Source organism: Pan troglodytes, chromosome 4, assembly GCF_028858775.2.
Source record: "Pan troglodytes isolate AG18354 chromosome 4, NHGRI_mPanTro3-v2.0_pri, whole genome shotgun sequence".
NCBI lineage: Eukaryota > Metazoa > Chordata > Mammalia > Primates > Hominidae > Pan > Pan troglodytes.
In genome coordinates this window covers 75,608,986-75,629,925 of record NC_072402.2, presented here as the reverse complement: position 1 = coordinate 75,629,925, position 20,940 = coordinate 75,608,986, and the positions used below count along the sequence as shown (strand labels likewise).

Below are 20,940 nucleotides of genomic sequence, written 5' to 3'. Positions count from 1 at the left end.
AATGTAAGCTGACTATTGTTTCTCTCATATGAATGATTTACAAGAACAATAAAGTAACTAAATTACATCAAGAAAATGCTAAAATTTCCTATTTCCATATCAGATATAGTAAGTCATGTTTGTCTACTTTAGGGAAGTTTCAACAAAACCAGATTTTAGAAGATTAACCTATAACTAATTTTTTTTAACTTGAACACTTTCTTGTTATTTGCTTATTTTTATTGACAGCTTTATTGAAACATAATCCACATTTTTTTTTTTTTGAGACAGAGTCTCGCTCTGTCACCCAGGCTGCAGTGCAGTAACATGATCTAAGCTCATTGCAACCTCCACCTCCTGGGTTCATTCTCCTGCCTCAGCCTCCCGAGTAGCTGAGACTACAGGTGCCCACCACCACACCTGGCTAATTTTTTTGTATTTTTAGTAGAGACAGGATTTCACCATGTTAGCCAGGATGGTCTCGATCTCCTGACCTCGTGATCCGCCCACCTCAGCCTCCCAAAGTGCTGGGATTACAGGCATGAGCCACCGCGCCCAGCTAATTCACATTCTTTAAAAGGGTATCATTCAGTGGTGTATAGTATATTCACAGAGCCTATAATTAAATTTTACCACTTAAGGTGTTTTAACATCTAAATTTCACAACCGTTAACTGCTTCTTATTTAACAGTAAAATAAACAGGCCTGTCACAGCAGATCAGCAAACAGTTTAACTCTGTGCCTTTTGTTCTAGGCCTCTAGCCTTATCTTCTAGCACTGTATTTTCAATAAAGCACTATTTTCAAATGTAACTCATATTGAGTACTTGTTACCAAAGCTTAAATTTAAACCACTTAAAACTAGAAAAAAAAGGAAAATAAAAATACTGAAATCATTCCCTCTCTCGTAATTGATTGGTTTAACCGCTTTTTTAAGGGGGATGGTGACTAGCTTTGGCATAATGCAGATACATCTTTAATAAGTCATACTGTTCTTAGGAAAAAAAAGAAATCACACATGATATGCAAGAAATTATTTGCTGCTTGGTACCACATTCAGAAACAACTTCTTGAGAAGTAGCTTCCTTATCTTGTAGTACATTAAAAATTTAAGACAAAAAGAGAAAACAAAAAAATTTCACAAACACAAGAAAAAAATTAAAATATATGAATACAGATAATTAGATATTATGCATAAAAGGTGATAGGTAGAAACAAAGAGTGACAACTTAACAATGTAATTTTAAATAATTAATGTAATTTCAAATTTTATTATTATTTATATCTTGGGCCTTCACCTAGATGAATAGCAGACTCAGGAAACAGCTGCCAACTTCGATAAACTACTTAGCAACAAAAGCAATGTACCTCCAAGGCTTTCTCAAAGACATGCTTAGATAATGAACATTTAAGAATGTTTCTCAGTTCCGATGTGGTGGTTCAAGCCTGTAATCCCAGCACTTTGGGAGGCCGAGGAGGGCAAATCACTTGAGGTCAGGAGTTTGAGACCAGCCTGGCCAACATGGTGAAACCCTGTCTGTACTAAAAATACAAAAATTAGCCAGGCGTGGTGGAGGTCACCTGTCAGGAGACCTTGGCTATTTGGGAGGCTGAGGTAGGAGAATTGCTTGAACTTGGCAGGCGGAGGCAATCTTGAGCCAAGATTGCACCACTGCACTCCAGCCTCCAGCCTGGGAAACAGAGCAAGACTCCATCTCAAAAAAAAAAAAAAATGTTTCTCAAATGCAGAGTCATCATTTATATCCAAACCATTTTACATGTGCTCAACTTCATTCAGAAAGAAATACAAATTAAAATAATGACTTTTTTTTTTTTTTTTTGAGACAGAGTCTTGCTCTGTCGCCCAGGCTGGAGTGCAGTGGCGCAATCTCGGCTCACTGCAAGCTCTGCCTCCCAGGTTCATGCCATTCTCCTGCCTCAGCCTCCCAAGTAGCTGGGACTACAGGCGCCCGCCACCACACCTGGCTAATTTTTTGTATTTTTAGTAGAGATGGGGTTTCACCGTGTTAGCCAGGATGGTCTCCATCTCTTGACCTAGTGATCCGCCCACCTCAGCCTCCCAAAGTGCTGGGATTACAGGCGTGAGCCACCGCGCCCAGCCTATAATTACTTTTTTTGACCTATCAGATTGGCAAAGTTAAAAAGTTTAGCTAAATCACAGTAATAACCAAAAAAGTCTCTTACGCAGGAAGATACTCATTGAAGCATAATTTGTAGGAGAAAAAACTGGAAACTGTCTAATGTATAGCTGGAAGAAGGAATATGCTTATGAAGTACTTTTTTGATGACATAGGGACATGTTTGCCATACATATAAATCAAAGTGAAATGAACAGGATAGAAAATACGGGTATCCCTTGTAATGCAAATCTAATCCACTCCTGCAAATGTGCTGGATAGTGAATTTTCTGATTCCAGGAGACTTTATGACAGTATTTCAAATGGAAATAAAAAGGTGTCCTAGCCCATCTAATTTTCCCAAACATCATTAAACAACTCTTAAATAACAACCCATCAAGGATAACTACATATAAAGCATTTTAAATATAACTTTTTGATTAATATTCATTTAATTCATTAGTTAGCATTCAATATGCAATAATACTGAACACATTAGAGATGAATTGCCGTCAACATTGTAGCAAACGTACTATGATGCAAATAACAAAATAAATAATATGTTAAAGATACACTCTAATTTAAGAGCATCCCAAGGTACTTGGAAAAAAACAACACTGGGACCCAGGAGGATTAAACTAAACTCTCATGGAAAAGCTAGAGAAGACAGCCATAATATCTGGACAATGAGAGTTTAGATAGTAAGGGAGGACACCTGTGCTATATACTGTATTTAACAATGTAAAATGCACAAAAGACCGAAAGAAAAAACAATATCAAACCGTTATTGCTAAGTGGTGTGATTATGGTTAATTTTCATCTTCTTCATAGATTGCTAAATCACCCAAATATTCTACAATGATTACATTTTTAAAACATAAGATAAAGTTAGCTAAAAAGCATGCACACGGTTCTGTACATGGGTAAAAGAAACTGTTTACTAAAAATCATAAAAAAGAATTTCTATGATAACAATGGGTAGAGCACTATTCAAGATGCTATTCATAATGATAAATAATATTAAAGAGGAAATTTGTCAGGAAACATTCCAAATAATAGGTCCTCCAACACTTATTTCCTCTGCTCCTGGACACAGTTAAATACCCCTCCCTCACCGAACCCAGTCCAGTCCTTCCTAGCTCACCTTCACTAGCCACAATCCCAGGCCTCCCAACCTTGGGCATGCAATTCCAGTGAAGGTAATCAATAACATAGAGAATGCAAATTCAAAGCATTATATTTATTGACTTAGGATGTAGTCTATGGCAATTTTGAAGAAAAGTGTCTATTATGTTTTACTTAAGTTATAAATTTGATTTCTACAGTATATACCAAGATTGGAAAGAAAAATCTAGGCAGAGTAAATAATATCACATAATTAAAAATTCCCTTTAAACCACTGTCTTAAAGGAAAAGTCTAGATAACTTAATTGTATCAAAATATATGAATTTTTTTAAAAAGTAAAACAGCATTTACCTGGGTCTGTATTTGTACTTGCATCTTGACTTCCTATAGCTTTCTTTTTTACAGAGGCCATGAAATGCAATCCAGCTGAAGTATTATCATCTTGTAGCATTTCTTAAATATAACAAAACATTGGAAGTAATCATTGAGAAGCTAACAGATTACCAGGAGCCCAGCAGCACAGTACCTAACTCAATGGAAGTAAAATATGGGGTGTCAGGATGTTATTAAATTTTTTTTTTTTTTTGAGATGGAGTCTGGCTCTGCTGCCCAGGCTGGAGTGCAGTGGCGTGATCTCGGCTCACTGCAACTTCCCCCTCCCGGGTTCAAGTGATTCTCCTGCCTCAGCCTCCTGAGTAGCTGGGATTACAGGTGCCCACCACCATGCCTGGCTAATTTTTGTATTTTTAGTAGAGACGGGGTTTCGCCACGTTGGCCAGGCTGGTCTCAAACTCCTGACCTCAACTGATCCACCCGCCTCAGCCTCCCAAAGTGCTGGGATTACAGGCGTGGGCCACCGCGTCCAGCCTAAAATGGGCTTTCTGAATGAAGTGTTATGTAAGTTGAATCTCAAAGACATGGTAGAATCAAAACCAAAACTGTTGAGGACTCTGCACATCCAGCTTAGAAACCTAGATATTCTTCTGGCTAATGAAGATCCAGTAGAAGCTGTTAAGCAGAGAAATGATATGGTCAGATTCATATTCTAGGAAAACAATCTAGCCAGTGTGTGGAAAATAGGTTTGAGTGGATATACCTAGTAATGGTGAGGGATGGGGAAACAGGTTAAATTTAAGAATTACAAAGGAAGCAAAATAGGTAAGAATTGGTTACTGAATGGATAAGAGGGAAGACAGAATTCAGAATCATGTGTTTCTGGCTTAGGCTGATATCAACACAAATGGAGAAAGAGAACATAAGAGGAAAAAACAGTTGGGGCAGAGTAGAAATAATGAATTCAGAATTCACATGGTGTACCTGAGGTAATTTCTACACAAGTGGAAAAACTCAAGAGGAAAGAAAATCAAAATCCAAAGTCTACTGTGAGAGTTTGGGTTTACATGTGGATTTCTCTGGGAGATCTCCCAGGAAGACTAGGTAGAATAAGAAAGTATTAATTATGGAGCATTGTGGTATAATGAAAAATATATATTTGGTCTACAAAGACCCAGTTTCTTGCACACAGGTCCTCAGAATCTTGGGATTTCCTGATAGGAGTGTCTGTTATTTCTAACGAGCCCCTTTTGATCATACCTAAGTTTATGCTAGAGGTGTCTCTTTGCAAGCCCTTAGATAGCTTCAGCATAGGCCCTAGTCACCAGAGGAACCAACCACATGATGAGAGGGTTAGAACTACCAGCCCCCAATTCACTCATCCTACTGCCACTTCTGGGAAAGAGAAGGGGCTGGAGATTGAGCTCAATCACAATGGCCAGTGATTTAATCAATTATACCTATGTACTGAAAAGTCAATAAAAATTCTGAAGCAAACAGGTTAAGGGAGATTCCAGGTTGGTGAATACATGGATGTGCTAGGAGAATGACCATCCCAGAGAGGGCATGGAAGCCCTGTGCTGCCCACCCCCACCACTGCGTATCCTTTATAATAAAATTGTAATCATAAGTAAAGTGCTTTCCCAATTTCTGTGGGTTTTCTAGTCAATTATCAAACCTGAGTTGAGGGGGGTGGAGTATAGGAACCCTTGAATTTGTAGTCAGCTGGGCAGAAATGTAGGTAGCCTCATTTTCATATTGTACATATTTCTAGAAAGCTAATTTTAACTCTAAACTTAGACATTACATTAATCACACACATACATACCAAAAGGAACGTCGAAGTCATCCAAAGGATGGGAACCACAATGTTCTTGTTGTTCCTAAATGAATTCCCACAGGATTAATCTATGATTAACTCAAAGATGTGTATTATTTTTGAAAAAAAAATCAATAGCTATGAAGATTGAATTCTCATGTATAACTTCAACTTCCATCATTCTAGACATAAGTATTCTATCAAATTATTTACTCTATCAAAGTAACTCTACAAATGAATTCAGAAAATACATAAGCCAAACAATAAAAAAGAGCATTACCAATTTAATGTAACGTTCCTAGGTTACCATGTGCAACTCTCTTCTACAGAGTAGCTTTGATAATACTCAAATAGTACACCATCCTGTCAAAAATCTTTCATGGACTCAACAAACATTTGTACTAAGTGCCTCTAAACATGCTCTTGAGGACTGACTGAAAAAGCATGCCTTTTAAAAATCAATGTAAACAAAACTATTAATACGTTTCTATTTAATCTGTTGTTGCAAAAATAGTTAGACAGTCACCAAATATAGAAGGTATATTTTAAAAGACCTGACTTAAAGCTGGGCATGATGGCTCACACCTATAATCCAAGTGTTTTAGGAGGCTGAGGTGGAAGGATCACTTGAGGTCAGGAGTTGGAGACCAGCCTGGGCAACACAGCAAGGTCCCACCTCTCAAAAAATATTTTTTAATTAGCTGGGCATGGTGGCACACACCTGTAGTTCTAGCTATTTGGGAGGCTGAAGCAGGAGGATTGCCCGAGCCCAGGAGGTGGAGGCTGCAGTGAGCTATATTTATGCCACTGCACTACAGCCTGTGCAACAGAGCAAGGCCCTATCTCTAAAAAATAATAATAAATTAAATTTTTAAAAAAGACGTGACTTAAAATAGAGGTTACACAACAAACCTGTTTGGGAAATCCTAGAGGAATCTCAGAGAACGGTGAAACTGTATTAGGAGAAGCCCAAATAACATAACATATATATTAAGATGTCATAGAAATAAGCAAAGGGTGATTTCAAATATAAAAAAGCCACACAGGCAGATGCTCTAAACTGCAGTTTTTCATGTACCATCAAGTTGCTTTTCACATTCAGAACTCTATGTCTACTGCTCTGTGGAGGGAGGCAGCAGGGACTGATATACTGAATGATATGAAGATCCTCCTAGTCACAGTCAGAAGCTCCCAGCAATCAGACTAGATAAACCACAAAGACATACCAAACTCAGTGTACATGCAAACCAGGGAAGAATCTATAGCAGTTTTTCTATACCTTGGGTTTCTTAATGATTTCTGAATCATCATTATTAATTATGGAATTCTCTGGTCGAAAAGTCACATTTGGTTTTCTCCTCAGTTTCTCACATCTTTTTTCTTGCAGCTCTTTCTCAGCTCTTCTTCTTTGCCTGTTAAACATAATAGCATAAAACATACTTTTACAACTATAGCAACATTTGCTTTTCATTTATCATGCTATATAGGGATACAGTTGACAAAATTACGTTCATAAATTATTTTCAATAGCATTTAATTAAATTAGCAAGATATTCTGCAAATACAAGCAAATATAAGCAAAACACCAAATGTGAAATTTATTTCTAGAACCTCTACTACTGAACTGACTATTCTATATTAGTCACTGGAATCTAAGGACAGGGTTACACATCTTAGGTAATTATTAAACTCTCTTTTCTGTGGATTTGAAGCTGGTGCCAGAAACCCTATCAGATACCTCCAATTGTCTATTTGAAGACATTAAGCACACTTAGTCACCTCAGCAAAATTACAGCAAGGAGGAAAGAGGTCTCAAAATGCTAAAGGGAAGACTTAATTTGAAGAGGGAATAGATGGAAACAGAAAATTTCTGGAAAGAGAGCACTAGTAACAGATTTTACAGTCTGATAAATGTGAAATTTTAAAAGTATTTTCTAGACTTAGTAATAATCTACCAATCAATATATGCGGTAAAACACTACAGTAAGTGCTCTTCACTAGAAGTCACAGCCTTGCTTTTCACATACACATTTCTTAGTGCCCTGAAACAATTTACATCACCTACCCTCCTGCTTACTGTAAGAGTCTAAAGAATACGGTAAGATGATTGGTTCAAAGTATTGGATGATACAGTAGTCCCCGCTTATCCATGGTTTCACTTTCCAAGGTTTCAGTTATCAGAGTTCAACCATGGTTCAAAAATAGATGAGTTCAGTGCAGTAAGATATTTTGAGAGACAGAGAGAAACAGATCACATTCTTATAACTTGTATTACAATATAGTTATAATTGTTATATTTTATTACTAGTTATTGTGCATTGCTTACTGTGCCTAATCTATAACTTAAACTTTATCATTGGCATGCATATATAGAAAAAAACAAAATATATAATAGGGTTCAGTACTATCTGCAGTTTCAGGTATCCACTGAAGGTCTTGGCATGTATTCCTGGGGATAAGGAAGTACTACTGCATATGGGATATTGTACCAAATATTTGAGCAGCAAATGACTGTTCATCCTATTACCGACACTGTAAAAGAATCCTCCAGTCTATGAATGGTAGGAAAGAATTCCTTAATAAAATGGGAAAAAATTATAGTATTTGTCTCACAAAATAGGAATTTTTCTCACATAAAATGTTTTCAGATGCATGACATTTGAAAAGAAAACTGAATGTGCAATTGTGTATAGCCTAGGAGACTGAACCAGATTACTGTGTGATTATAAATAATAATGAACTTGCTGATATATGATATTATCAAATAAAATTTCACTTAAGCCTTGCCTTTTTTTACTGTCCTTTCCTTGTCTTACTTCAGGTGGTTCTATTTTGACCTTTAGAAGTTGAAGGTGTCCAGCATCACCTTGTTCAAATAAATTATGTGTTAGTTTCTGTTGGCTTTGTTTAAACGCAATGAGGTTTTCAAGTGGGATAAGTTGTGTTTTTTTGCACTACAAGAAAGAAACAAAGCATAAGAATGACAAATTGCAAACTCAATTATGTAATATTTCAACAAAAGACTGAGGAAAAATACATTTGTTTAAATTAAACTGTGCAACAGTTAGAACAAATCAAATATAACAAATTGATTTAAACTGGCAATATGAGTATACATATCTTAGAGAAAAAGTGATTTAAAGTGCTGAAAGTTTCAAATGGGTCATCCTATTTCAGAAATTAAGCTAGAAGTTCTCAACTTCCTAATTTCATTCCCTTATTAAAAAGCTTTCCTCTGGCCAAGTGCAGTGGCTCACGCCTGTAATCCCAGCACTTTGGGAGGTCGAGACGGGCTGATCACAAGGTCAGGAGTTTGAGACCAGCCTGACCAACATGGTGAAACTCCGTCCCTACTAAAGATATAAAAAATTATCCAGGCATTGTGGTGCGTGCCTGTAACCCCAGCTACTTGGGAGGCTGAGGCAGGAGAATCACTTGAATCTGGGAGTTGGAGGTTGCAGTGAGCTGAGATGGCGCCATTACACTCCAGCCTGGTGACAGGGCAAGGCTCCGTCTCATACATAAAAACAAAAAAAACCTTTCCTCTTATAAATGAAATTATATAATGTCCAGCATTTAACTTAAAATTGTTTGGAACAGGGAAGATGTAGAGGCACGAAAACCACAGATGGAATAGACCAGCAATATGCTGAAAATCCCTGAAGCCTTGGGAATTGGGTGATAAAAACTTGGGGTTCTTCTTTGGCTCGTTATATGTTCAGAAGAAAAGGAAGCATGGTAAGTATTTTTTCTAAGGAATAACCATTTCCTTTCCCAGTACCATCTTCAAATCATAAAAGTACACCACAGAATGCATTACTCAATTACCTCCCTAAGATAGTACTGCTCTCCTCAAAACTAGAGCCTAAACCATTTTAATTTCATAAATCAAAAGTTATACCTTTAAAGAGGACTTGGTGGGTTTATAAAACTACCATTTTAATATATATGCTACTAATCACAGATCTGGGTCTATTTAACAAATTTAACCTGTCAAAGATTTGAAGAGCATACAATAATTGCTAGGAACCTCAAACAATATGTGTGCTCACTTGCTCTCCTCTCTACACACACATAAACAAGAGCATCTGGTAATTTTTTTGCTTTCTTGAGTGTTTAAATCTTACACAGAGTACCTGGTAATTTTACTTCTTATTTCTTCCCAGAGCAGCAGAAATATTTATGAAAGAGTCCAGTAAATTCCAGTATTGATAGAAAGACCTAAAACCTTTAAAATACACAATTTTTTTTTTAATAGAGACAGCTTCTCCCTACGTTACCCAGGCTAGTCTCAAACTCCTGGGGATCAAGGGATCCTCCCATCTTGGCCTCCCAAAGTATTGGGATTACAGGCATGAGCCACCATGCCCAGCTACAATCATTATTTTAAACCTAATTTTTATATGCTATTTTCTATAACAAGCATTTTTTTATGTACAAGAGCTTTTCATTGACCATACAGTACTTATGGTATGAAAAAAATAGTGCAGGACACTGCTTTTGCATTACCATACAAAAATTCATTACCCTATTTTCTGGGGACAAATGTGAATGAAGTAATGACAATCTTGGGTATTTTCTTTCTTCTGCTATAGGTTGGATAGGTGTTGAGGGAACTGTAATAGATGCTCTTGAGGTTGATGGAAACATATTAGGAGGTTTAAGTGGCAGGTATAGTAACGGAAGTCCAAAGGAATGGTGAGGAGATATCTCAAGGGTCCCTGGCTTAACATCAAATAGTTTTTCTGGTTTTATAAACACTGAAGAGTCCTGTTGAGGTGTCAAATTTTCTTGTCCAACATATTGATCCAAGTTCACATGATTAGGAATTTCTGTAATTACAGTTTCTGCCCATGTCTTCTGCTCAACTTCTTTTTTTCTGGCTTCAGTATTATACTGGCTTACATTCAAATGGGATGCTGGAGTAGTTTGTGCTGCTCTCTGTGGCAGAGCAGGTTGGAAGGAGTCAGATAATCCCCAAGCCTCTCTTGGTTGTGGCAAAGGCCTGAAGGGAACTTGTGGAATACTTCCTGTATGTAAGAAAAGGGGCTGGAATTCTTGTTTAGACTTAAATTGAAGCAAAGGAAAGCCATCACCAGGACTAAATGTTTTTGCATGTGGGATAAGTCTAGGTGCCTTCTGAAAAACAGAAGGTGTGGACAAAAGGTAGAGGTGAGTATTTCCAGCAGGAGCTGGATAAAACGAAGTGGATGGTAAGTTTTGAGATGATGGAATTGGTCCTCTTTTCTGGGGCTGGCCATTTAATTGACATAAAGGAATACTCCCATGTGGAACATTCTGGAAGAGAAAAAAGATATTATGTAAGTTTAGAATATATTAGAAATTCCTTCCTTTGTAAATGGCATTCAGTATGTTTTGCAGTGGGTAGAATGTAGTAACTGCTAAAAAAAAAATTATTTATTCAACAAAAAACACGATGACTATTGAACTACTCAGGACATTATTATTATTTTTTTTTTTTCTGAGACAGAGTCTTGCTCTGTCACCCAGGCTGGAGTACAGTGACATTATCTCGGCTCACTGCAACCTCCACCTCCTGAGTTCAAGCAATTCTCCTGCCTCAGCCTCCTGAGTAGCTGGGATTACAGGCATGCGCCACCACACCCGGCTAACTTTTGTATTTTTAGTAGAGACGGGGTTTCACGATGTTGGCCAGGCTGGTCTCGAACTCCCAACCTCAGGTGCGGCCTGCCAAAGTGCTGGGATTACAGACATGAGCCACCGCGCCCAGCCATTAATGGTATTTTTACATACATTACCTGTACGTTTCCAGTACTATTTTTACCAGATGGGATAGTTCCTTCATGGCAGTGTGGGCTGTTCTTGCGAGGCTCTCTGGTGTTCTCTCCCATTGACGGTGGTTTAATAAAAAATCTCTCCTTAAGATTTTTGTTGCTGTCGTCAACATCACCACATCCTCTTAGGTTTGATTCTTGGCTTTCCCCTAAATGCACAGACTGAGACTGCTGTACAAGTTGTTGTATATCTGGGAGATTCGCAAAGGATGATCCTACTATTTGCATTAGGCTCATGAAGTTGATCTGCTGCAGCTTGAATAAAACAAAAATTGAAGCGATATCTTAAAATATAACAAAAAGAATCTAAGGAATAACAACAATCATCTGAGTACTCTACAATAGTCACACATTTGTCTTAGTATCTATGAGAATCATGAATGCTGAGCAGGAGGCATAGTCAGGGAAATTTTTTTTTTTTTTAAAGGGAGAGGAAAAAAATGATAACTTCCTGTCAACCAGGCATATGAATACTCACTTGCGAATGAAACTTGGAACTATTTGCAAACAGTTTACAGTATTCAGTTTCCATAAACATCCCAGGGATCAAAGGAGTGGGATAAAGACAGATTCCCAGAATAGGCCGGGCACAATGGCTCACGCCTGTAATCCCAGCACTTTGGGAGGCCGAGGCAGGCAGATCATGAGGTCAAGAGATTGAGACCATCCTAGCCAACATGATGAAACCCCATCTCTATTAAAAATACAAAAATTAGCTGGGCGTGGTGGCACGGGCCTGTAGTCCCAACTACTCGGGAAGCTGAGGCAGGAGAATCGCTTGAACCAGGGAGGCGGAGGTTACACTGAGCCAAGATCGTGCCACTGCACTCCAGCCTGGTGACAGAGTAAGATTCTGTCTACACACACGAAAAAGACAGATTCCCAGAATAAGTGTATTTTGGACAGTTTTCAGCAATGAGCAGAAAGCAGTACACAGGTGAAGAGCAAGGAATTCCCTTGGAAACGCTGACTAGGTGAAAGTAGTCAGACACCAGTTGTCCCCAAACTTTGCTGCACATTACAATCACCTGAGAAGTATTTATAAGTCCCGATGACCAGGTCACTCCCTATCAATAATCGCAATGTCTGAGGATAGGAACGAGCATCTGTATTCATTAAGATGACCAGGTTATTTAAATGTCCAGAAAAGCTTGGGAAGCACTAGCATAGACATTGGCTTAGCTGGAACAAGAGATTTACAGCAGGGATAATGAAAAGATAGGCTAGTACAGAAGTTCACAAACTTCGGCATGCATCAGAATTACCTGGAGGACTTGAACGACTCTGCTGATCCCTATCCCAAGTTTCTGATTCAACAGGTCTAGGATAGGGATCTGAGAATTTGTATTTCCAACGTCTAAGTGATGCTGATACTACTCGTCCAGGCATCATACTTTGAGAACAACTAGACTTGTGAAAGTAAGGCAGGAAAGGAGGGAAGGTAAAGACTTCAAAGTGAAGTTTTTGAAGGCCAACAGAAGAATTTGCATTTGATAGAACAAACCAATAGGGAAATAGTGCAGGTTTTAAAAAATGTAGTTTTCTTTTAATTATAAAGTAAATACACACAGGAAAAAACAGAAATTTTAAAAATAAAATAAATATCATTCATAATCCTACCCTCAAAAATAATGAGCATTGACATTTTAGTATATTTCCTTTCTCTAGCTTACTCTCTCTCTCTCTCTATCTATTCTATCTAAAAGACAAGGTCTCACCCTGCTACCCAGGCTGGAGTGCAGTAGACTGATCATAGACCACTGTAACCTCAAATTCCTGGGCTCAAAGCATCCTCCAACCTCAGCCTGCCGAGTAGCTGAGACTATAGGCATGTGCTACCATGCCTGGATAATGGTTTGCTTTTTGAGTTTTTGTTTGTTTGTTTGTTTTTGTAGAGATGAGGTCTTGCTATGTTGTCCAGGCTGGTCTCAAACTCCTGGCCTCAAGCAATCCTCCTACCTCAGCCACCCAAAGCACTAGGATTACAGGTATGAGCCACCTCTTATAAAATTTAAAAATATAAAGAGCCTGGCTTCTTTCTATTTTTAAAACAAGATTGATATCATATATTATACAAATTTGTTCCTGAAATTTACTGAAGATTTTTAAACAGGTGACTAATATTATTAAAATAATACCTGAAGAAAGTGTCCTAGAATATAGAAGACAATGGAAGAATGAAACTAAGAATCTAAGGTTAGCCACTGCTATAGAAATAGCAAGTGGCTATTACCGACATATAGTATGGGCAAAAAATTCAAGAGGGCATAGTAAAACACTGGGTAGGGGTTGTGAAAGAAGGCAAAGATGACTTTTGAAGATAGTGATTCTTAATCTTTTGTGTGCATCAGAATTATCTGGATAATGTGTTAAATATATAGGACAGTGACCAGTGAAGTCCCCAAGTAATCCATCTAACAGTTTGAAAGATGTCTCTAAAACATTAAGCTGGTAGAATCAGTGGTGCTACTAAACAGAAAAATGAAACAAGGGACTAGGGAGAATAAGAATAAAATTAGTTTCAGTAAGTTTCATGGGACAGGGAGACATGCTGAACAACTATTCTCATCAAGGCCCCTAAGTTCAAAGAGAAAATTAGTGCAGCTGGGCACAGCGGCTCACGCCTGTAATCCTAGCACTTTGGGAGGCCAAGGCAGGCAGATCACCTGAGGTCAGGAGTTCGAGACCAGCCTGGCCAACATGGTGAAACTCCATCTTTACTAAAAATATAAAAATTAGCCAGGCAAGGTGGTACATGCCTATAATCCCAGCTACTCAGGAGGCTGAGGCAGAAGACGCTTGAACCTGGGAGGCAGAGGTTGCAGTGAGCCGAGATCACACCACTGCACTCCAGCCTGGGCAACAGAGTGAGATTCCGTCTCAAAAAATAAAAATATAAAAAAATTTTTTAAAAAGAAAATTAGTGCCGAGAATCATCAATATGGAAATGGTATATATTACATCACATAAAAGGATATGGAAGTGAATGTAGGACAAATGAGCAGAGGTTTAGATCTGAAGGAAACTAATGTTTCTAAAAAGGTAAATAATTAACCATTGTTGGTAAACAGAAAAAAAGGATAGCCAGGTATGATGAAAGTCAAAGTGAACAGTAATTTGAAATGCAGCTGACAGTTTCAACTCAAGCACAAGAAATATGGATAAGAAATATGTGATAGTGTCAGCTGGAAAATAAACCTTGGATACTTTTGAGTAGGAGCCCACTAATCTGGTTTGATTACTCCCCACCTCACTTTTGTGAGCAGCTGCATCCCAAAGAGCTCAGTAAAAATAGGTCATTGTGAGAAGTAGGTAGCTTAGCCTAGACCTCTGGGCCCTAGAGGTCTTTTTTTTCCTAGTAGAGTTTCCTAGCAGAGTCTCACTATGTTGCCCAAGCTGGTTTCAAACTCCTGGTCTCAAGCAATCCTCCTACCTTGACCTCCCAAAGTGCTGGGATTACAAACATGAGCCACTGCGCCCAACCAGTTATAAACATTTGAATGAAAAGTACCCAAAGCAGAGAAATGCTTATGATATAATTTCACCTTGTCAATTTCTGGAAATCTATTAATATTTTAAAACCCTACATGTACACTATGTGTAGATTTACTTACTTATATAGAGATGTGCTTACCTGAACTAATTTAAACATTTCATCTTGCAGCATCTGCCTAACAGACTCCGAACAATCTGGTAACTGAGCCGTGCATTCATTTCTCTGGGTCTTCTGAGGTGTTGGAGCAGGTGGTTGTGAAGCAACATTGACTCCATTTGGTATCAGAAGTGGAACTGAGGAAGATTTTTCTTTATATGTAGAAATCTGTGCACTGCGTGGAAAGCATTTAAATAAAAAACATGCATTAAAATTGACAAAAAACAAATTGAATGTCTATGATCAGAATATTTTGATCCCACTTTTGTCTTCCAATTTAAAGGTTATTCTAGTAGTTTTCTAGAAATTTAAACCCTAAAGCCTTTCTCTCTAGTGCCCGTCAGCCCCCCAGACACATTTGTCATCAGCTCAATTTTCATCTTTATTAAGGGATTGTCTAGTCAGTGATGGGCTCCTTCATAGGGTGTTGCAAACCCAAGAGCTGACATATATTTCACTTGCCTGGTCCCTGTGGACATCTGAATTTGAGACCTGTGGAATCATTCTGATTAGCTGTACAGACTTCACAATTTGTAATTTGGCTTAGAAATATGTTTTTGACTAAAATTAATGATCCAGCATAGAGTTAAGAAAACTAGGGAAAAACTGGGTTCAAAAAACTTAATTCTAGGATCAGTAGAGAAAACTACTGTATATCATCATTAAATGTGAAACAATAGTACTGTGAACATTTCATTTCCAAGCAAACCTCAGAGTTTAAATGTACCATAAACCCTAATAAAAAATGCTTATTTACAAATAAAAATTAAGGATCAAAGCAAGGTGTTTAGGTTTTTTTTTTTTTAAAAACAAAATGACTGTTGGGGGATGACTCCTCAAACATAGCAGATACTCAAAGTTTTCCACATTTTATAAACTAAGCAAGGGAGCAGGCAGTTATCAGATTCAAACAGATCACTGTTTCCAAAAAAGAAAAGAACATATTAAATTTCATATAGACTTATTTAGGTTTACACTCATTCCCATTTGGCAATAATATTTGCCTTTTATCGAGCATCTTAACACACCCAATAAAAAAACTTTATTTGGCAAATTCACAAAAAATAGGCATTACAACTGATCTACCTTTTCCTTTTCTGCCAAAGTGAAAGCTTTGAGTGTTGCTCCTTGAGAATCATGTTTCTCACAGCTGCTGCCAGCCTCCACTGTCCCCAGCTTTCTTAGCTGGGTGACAAGGGAGTTAGTTGCCCAGTGACAGGGATCTGGAATCTAAAGAGTGAGCGGAGCCAAAGAAGGTTTAGGAGGCACCCTCTGGCGACTGGGTTCCTGAAGTGTGATGGAAGGGGGAATGGGTTTCAGGCTGACCCCTCTTCAGGCATTCCTAGTAAAGCCACAAGGGGCTCCAGGGCTGTAGAGGTCCCCTTGGGCACAGGGTGGGTGCATTCATGCTTGCACAAGTCACTGGCACTCAAGAAGGCCTTGGGACAGTAGGGGCAGGTGTAGGGGTAAACTGAGCTGTAGGTACAGCTGGATGTGCACAGCCCAGGCCAGTCTCAGAAGCTCTTTAAACTGAGTGTAGCAAAAGGGCCGGATCTGGGTATGAGGACTCATGCAGACGCAACAACATTTTGTGAAGAAGGTCTCCTTGCACAAACAGATCTGCCCATTTTAAAACAAGTTTATTGGGCTTTGCTTTCAACAGGTCTCAAGGAGATCGATTCTAACTATGAAAATTTTTTTCTGAGGTAAAGCTGTGCTATATTTTCCTATTTTGGCAAGATTTCTAAACACTAAGCACTCTGTTCAAAAGAACCGGATGAGTCTGTTCTGTGAGAGAATTAAAAGCATTTCAAACACTACAAGAAATCAGTTAGAAGCTGAAAATGAGCAACAACTTCATCTTTCAATAATATATCACTACTTTTTTTCAGAAAAGACTGCTCAACATAGTTCCTGTGTAACTTTAAAATACAATCGCTAGTGGAAACTCAGTAATGAAAGATGTCAGATCTGTGTGCTTATGCTGCTCTTTCAATGTTTTATGTTGCTTTCATTTATTTTCTTAGTTTTTAGTCAAAATGTAGCAATTGTTTCAAAAATGGTACAGTCAGCATACTTTCACTCTGTGATTTGTAAAACACAACTATTTTTAAATGGTATAGTAGGCAAAACTTCTTACCTAGAAATTTCTGAACTTGTATCTACTTGCATTGATTGAGGAGTGGTATGCCCAGGATGTGAAAAGGCTTCGATCGTACTATCAATAAAAATTAACAGGTGATTAGTAAGCAAGATATTCTTTGCATTATCTAAGGTATGAGTGATCTATGCTCAGCCATCTAAGAGTCTAAACATCCTCTAATCTTCTATAATGTTTAGCTCATAATTACAATCTGTTTACATTTGTCTCCATAGCAATTAGTAACAGATCTAAGCAAAAGCAAAAAAATATGTCTGGATGACTTAAAACACCACTTAAATACTGCTGACTGCTCAGCAATGAAAACAACAGAACCCAAAATGAGGGGACATGAGGTTAGTTAAGACCCAAATTTCACCTATAGAAGAGGGAGACACTATGCTCAGAACCCTAGAGCCCATTGTCACATTTGAAACTGTAAAGAGGCTGGGCACGATGGCTCACGACTGTAATCCCAGCACTGTGGGAGGCCAAGGCAGGCAGATCACCTGAGCTCAGGAGTTTGAGACCAGCCTGGGCGACATGGCGAATCCCATCTCTAAAAAAAATACAAAAAAATTAGCTAGGCATGGTGGTGCACACCTGGGCAACACAGCAAGACCCTGTTTCCAAAAAAAAAAAAGAAAAGAAAAGAAAGAAAAGAAAAAAGAAACTGTAAAGATTAGTGTTTGTCTTCTCTCTCTTTCTTGGGTAATTTTCCGAAGGAATCATTTTTATGAATAGAAGTATCTAAATTACTTGTAAAGGCCCATAGTATTAAATATATTCTTTTTAACTGTCCACAGAAAAACTAACAAAATTTGCATACTGAACAGAAAAAGAAAATCTAATTATATTGCCTTTTTTTTTTTTTTTTGAGACAGAGTCTTGCTCTGTTGCCCAGGCTGGAGTGCAGTGGCCTGATCTCGGCTCACTGCAAGCTCCGCCTCCCCGGGTCATGCCATTCTCCTGCCTCAGCCTCCCGAGTAGCTGTAACTACAAGCGCCCGCCACCACACCCAGTTAATTTTTTGTATTTTTAGTAGAGACAGGGTTTCACTGTGTTAGCCAGGATGGTCTTGATCTCTTGACCTCATGATCCACCCGCCTCGGCCTCCTAGAGTGCTGGGATTACAGGCATGAGCCACCACGCCTGGCCATGTTGCCTTTCTGATCTAAGGGAATTCTAAAATTTAGAACTTCTAAAATTCTAAAGATTTAGAAATCATGTCCAAACTGCAACACATGAAAACTGCCTTCAGCTCTCCTTGAAGCAATAAGCTAGCCGGCAGTGTATGTGTACATCATAGCCCTAATGAATAGTGTATAGTAATCATCACAACAGTGAAAGATTTTATACATACATAAAATAATTTATAATCATTCTTTATTTGACTCAATAAAAATGGAATAAGTATGAAAAGTGGTTCCCTACTTAGCAGCTAAATAAGCTTTGGCCTATTTACAGCTTTATTTTGATAAGGCTGATAGTGATGAGAGAACAAAAGGCATTTTAGATATCATTATTTATTTCACTCTATCAATACATAGAAGTATAACATTTACCAAAAATCATTTTACCATAACTATAAACTGAAGTTACAGTTTCACTAGAAACACAATACCACCCTAAATCATGTATTGTAAATTATGAAGGAAAAAAGCTGAAAGCTTCACTGAGGTAACCAGTGACAATCACTGTCATACTTTTTTCCCCCTTACCCTTTTTGTTCAGTCGATTTTTCCTCCATAATTGTCTCCAGTGGTTCTTCCCTTTGACACTGAACCTCTTCTGTGAACTCCTGTTAAAATGAATAGTACCCAAAAAGAAAACAGGTAAAACAAATAGGTATTACTGTCTTGAGTATTTTGAGTCTCATATTAGCCACTTAACCAGAGTAACAACAGTCTACAAGCAAGTGAGAAATCAAACAGTAAAATGTACTCCCAGTCCTGCTCTGACCTAATCTTTATACTGTGTGAATTGCCTCCAGTCTGTCACACTGGGCTATTGAGCATGCTAAGTTACAAAGACAAGATTGTGTCAGTAGACTAACACACTGTAAATTATATACACCTAACACTATATGATTATTCATTTCCCTGTAAAAACAACTATAAAACCAGGAAAAATGAATCTTTTTTAAAAGAATTGTTACAAGGCAGGCAGATCCACTTGAGGTCAGGAGCTCAAGATCAGCCTGGCCAACATGGTGAAACTCTGTCTCTATAAAAAAATACAAAAAATTAGTTAGGCATGGTGGCGCATACCTGTAGTCCCAGCTACTTGGGAGGCTGAGGCAGAATTGCTTGAACCTGGGAGGTGGAAGCTGCAGTTAGCCAAGATCACACCACTGCACTCCAGCCTGGGCAACAGAGCAAGACTGTCTCAAAAATAAAAATAAAAATAAAAATAAAAATAAAAAAGAATTGTTACAACAGATAGGGCACAGTGGCTCACACCTGTAATTTCAGCACTTTGAGAGGTTGAGGCTAGGAGTTCAAGACCAGCCTAAGCAACATAGCAAGGCCCAGTCTCTACAAAAAAATGTTTTTTTAAAAAAAATTAGCTGGGCATAGTGGTGTGCACCTATAGTAAGACCCAGCTACTTGGGAGGCTGAGGCAAGAGGATGACTTTATTCCAGGAATTCCAGGCTGCGGTGAGCCATGATCGTGCCACTGCACTCCAGCTTGGGCAAAAGAGCAAGACCCTCATCTCGAAAAAAAAAAACAAAAACACAGAATTGTTACAATAATTGGAAATGTCTATGTTCCCCCTGGAAATTCAGTGTATAGAGTTTTGAGAAAAATAATATCAAAAAGTATATATATGTATAAAAAGTATACTACAGCTGAATTATACTTTTTAATTTTTTTTTAAAAGACAGGGTCTCACTCTGTTGCCCAGGCTGGAATGTAGTAGCACATTACAGCTCACTACAGCCTCAAACTCCTGGAGTCAAATGATCCTCTCACCTCAGCCTTCTAAGTAGCTGAGACTACTACAGGCGCATGCCACCATGCCTGGCTATTTTTTAATTTTTTGTAGAGATGGAGTCTTGTTCTCTTGACCAGGCTGGTCTAAAACTCCTGGCCTCAAGCAATCCTCCCGCCTCAGCCTCCCAAAGTGCTGGGATTACAGGCATCAGTTGCCATGCTTGGCCATACTTCCATACTTTTTAAATAAAGGACACATTTGCTACTCTTGATTAAATAAATTTGCTAAAGCAGTTTATGACGTGAAAATTTCATTGCCTGAAATTACTGGACAGGTTACTACACTGTACTAGAATTTCAGGGAAAGAAAAATGCCACACAGCATGGCTATATTCTACAACCCATAGTGCATTTTTAAGAGCTAGCCCTGCTTTGATATATTTAATAACAATGAATAAAAACATGTATAATTTAAACACTATACAAAATGAAAGAAGAATAATTATATCCACTATTTATTGACTTACTTCTTCTAACTGCTGTGGTAAAGTCATCATGCAAATGGCAAGACTGGGACTTCTGAAACCTCCAACAGATTCTTCAGTGTCTTCTAGCGATAAGTGAAGATGAAGAGAAACTGATCATTTAAAAAATAAGCTATTGACTTTTTAGGGGGCTCAGGGAATATTACCAGAAACAATATAATGACAGAAATATTTTCTATCCTTTTTATAAAGACAGTCTTTGAAAACACCTGGAGTCTATTCCATCTTCATCAGGTAAATCCCAGATGAGCCTTGAGAGCCCTTATTATTCAGTATGTTTAACTCCACGTAGTGCTCTGAGAGTTTCTGTCTTAAGGAAGACTGCTGGGGAGAGGTTTATAGAGTTGCTTCACAGAAATTAACAGACCATAATTATTATATAAGCAGCACAAGACGCCCAACAATTGTAAAAGAGCACCAACATAAAAATACCTTAGATCTTCTTGGTTTTATTAA

The 20,940-nt window shown here is 38.1% G+C and overlaps 1 protein-coding gene across 25 annotated transcripts in view; it reads right to left on the bottom strand.

The window, feature by feature from the left end:
* The window catches only part of CPLANE1 (ciliogenesis and planar polarity effector complex subunit 1), a 170,917-nt gene that overhangs the window by 80,237 nt on the left and 69,740 nt on the right, over positions 1–20,940 (bottom strand). For 22 of the 25 annotated variants that reach the window (XR_010157250.1, XR_010157252.1, XR_010157251.1 and 19 more), the window contains 10 exons: positions 20,467–20,549; positions 18,724–18,803; positions 17,003–17,080; positions 14,845–15,037; positions 11,175–11,465; positions 9,922–10,692; positions 8,182–8,348; positions 6,674–6,806; positions 5,404–5,458; positions 3,594–3,695 (listed from right to left, as the gene is read on the bottom strand). Coding sequence is in view for 22 of the 25 variants with exons in the window: in XM_054685100.2 (XP_054541075.1) it covers positions 3,594–3,695; positions 5,404–5,458; positions 6,674–6,806; positions 8,182–8,348; positions 9,922–10,692; positions 11,175–11,465; positions 14,845–15,037; positions 17,003–17,080; positions 18,724–18,803; positions 20,467–20,549 (1,953 nt within the window). In the remaining 3 variants the exon portion in view is untranslated. The remainder of the gene's footprint in view (positions 1–3,593; positions 3,696–5,403; positions 5,459–6,673; positions 6,807–8,181; positions 8,349–9,921; positions 10,693–11,174; positions 11,466–14,844; positions 15,038–17,002; positions 17,081–18,723; positions 18,804–20,466; positions 20,550–20,940) is intronic. The other 3 variants (XM_009449259.5, XM_054685096.2, XM_054685099.2) reach the window with 1 other exon arrangement.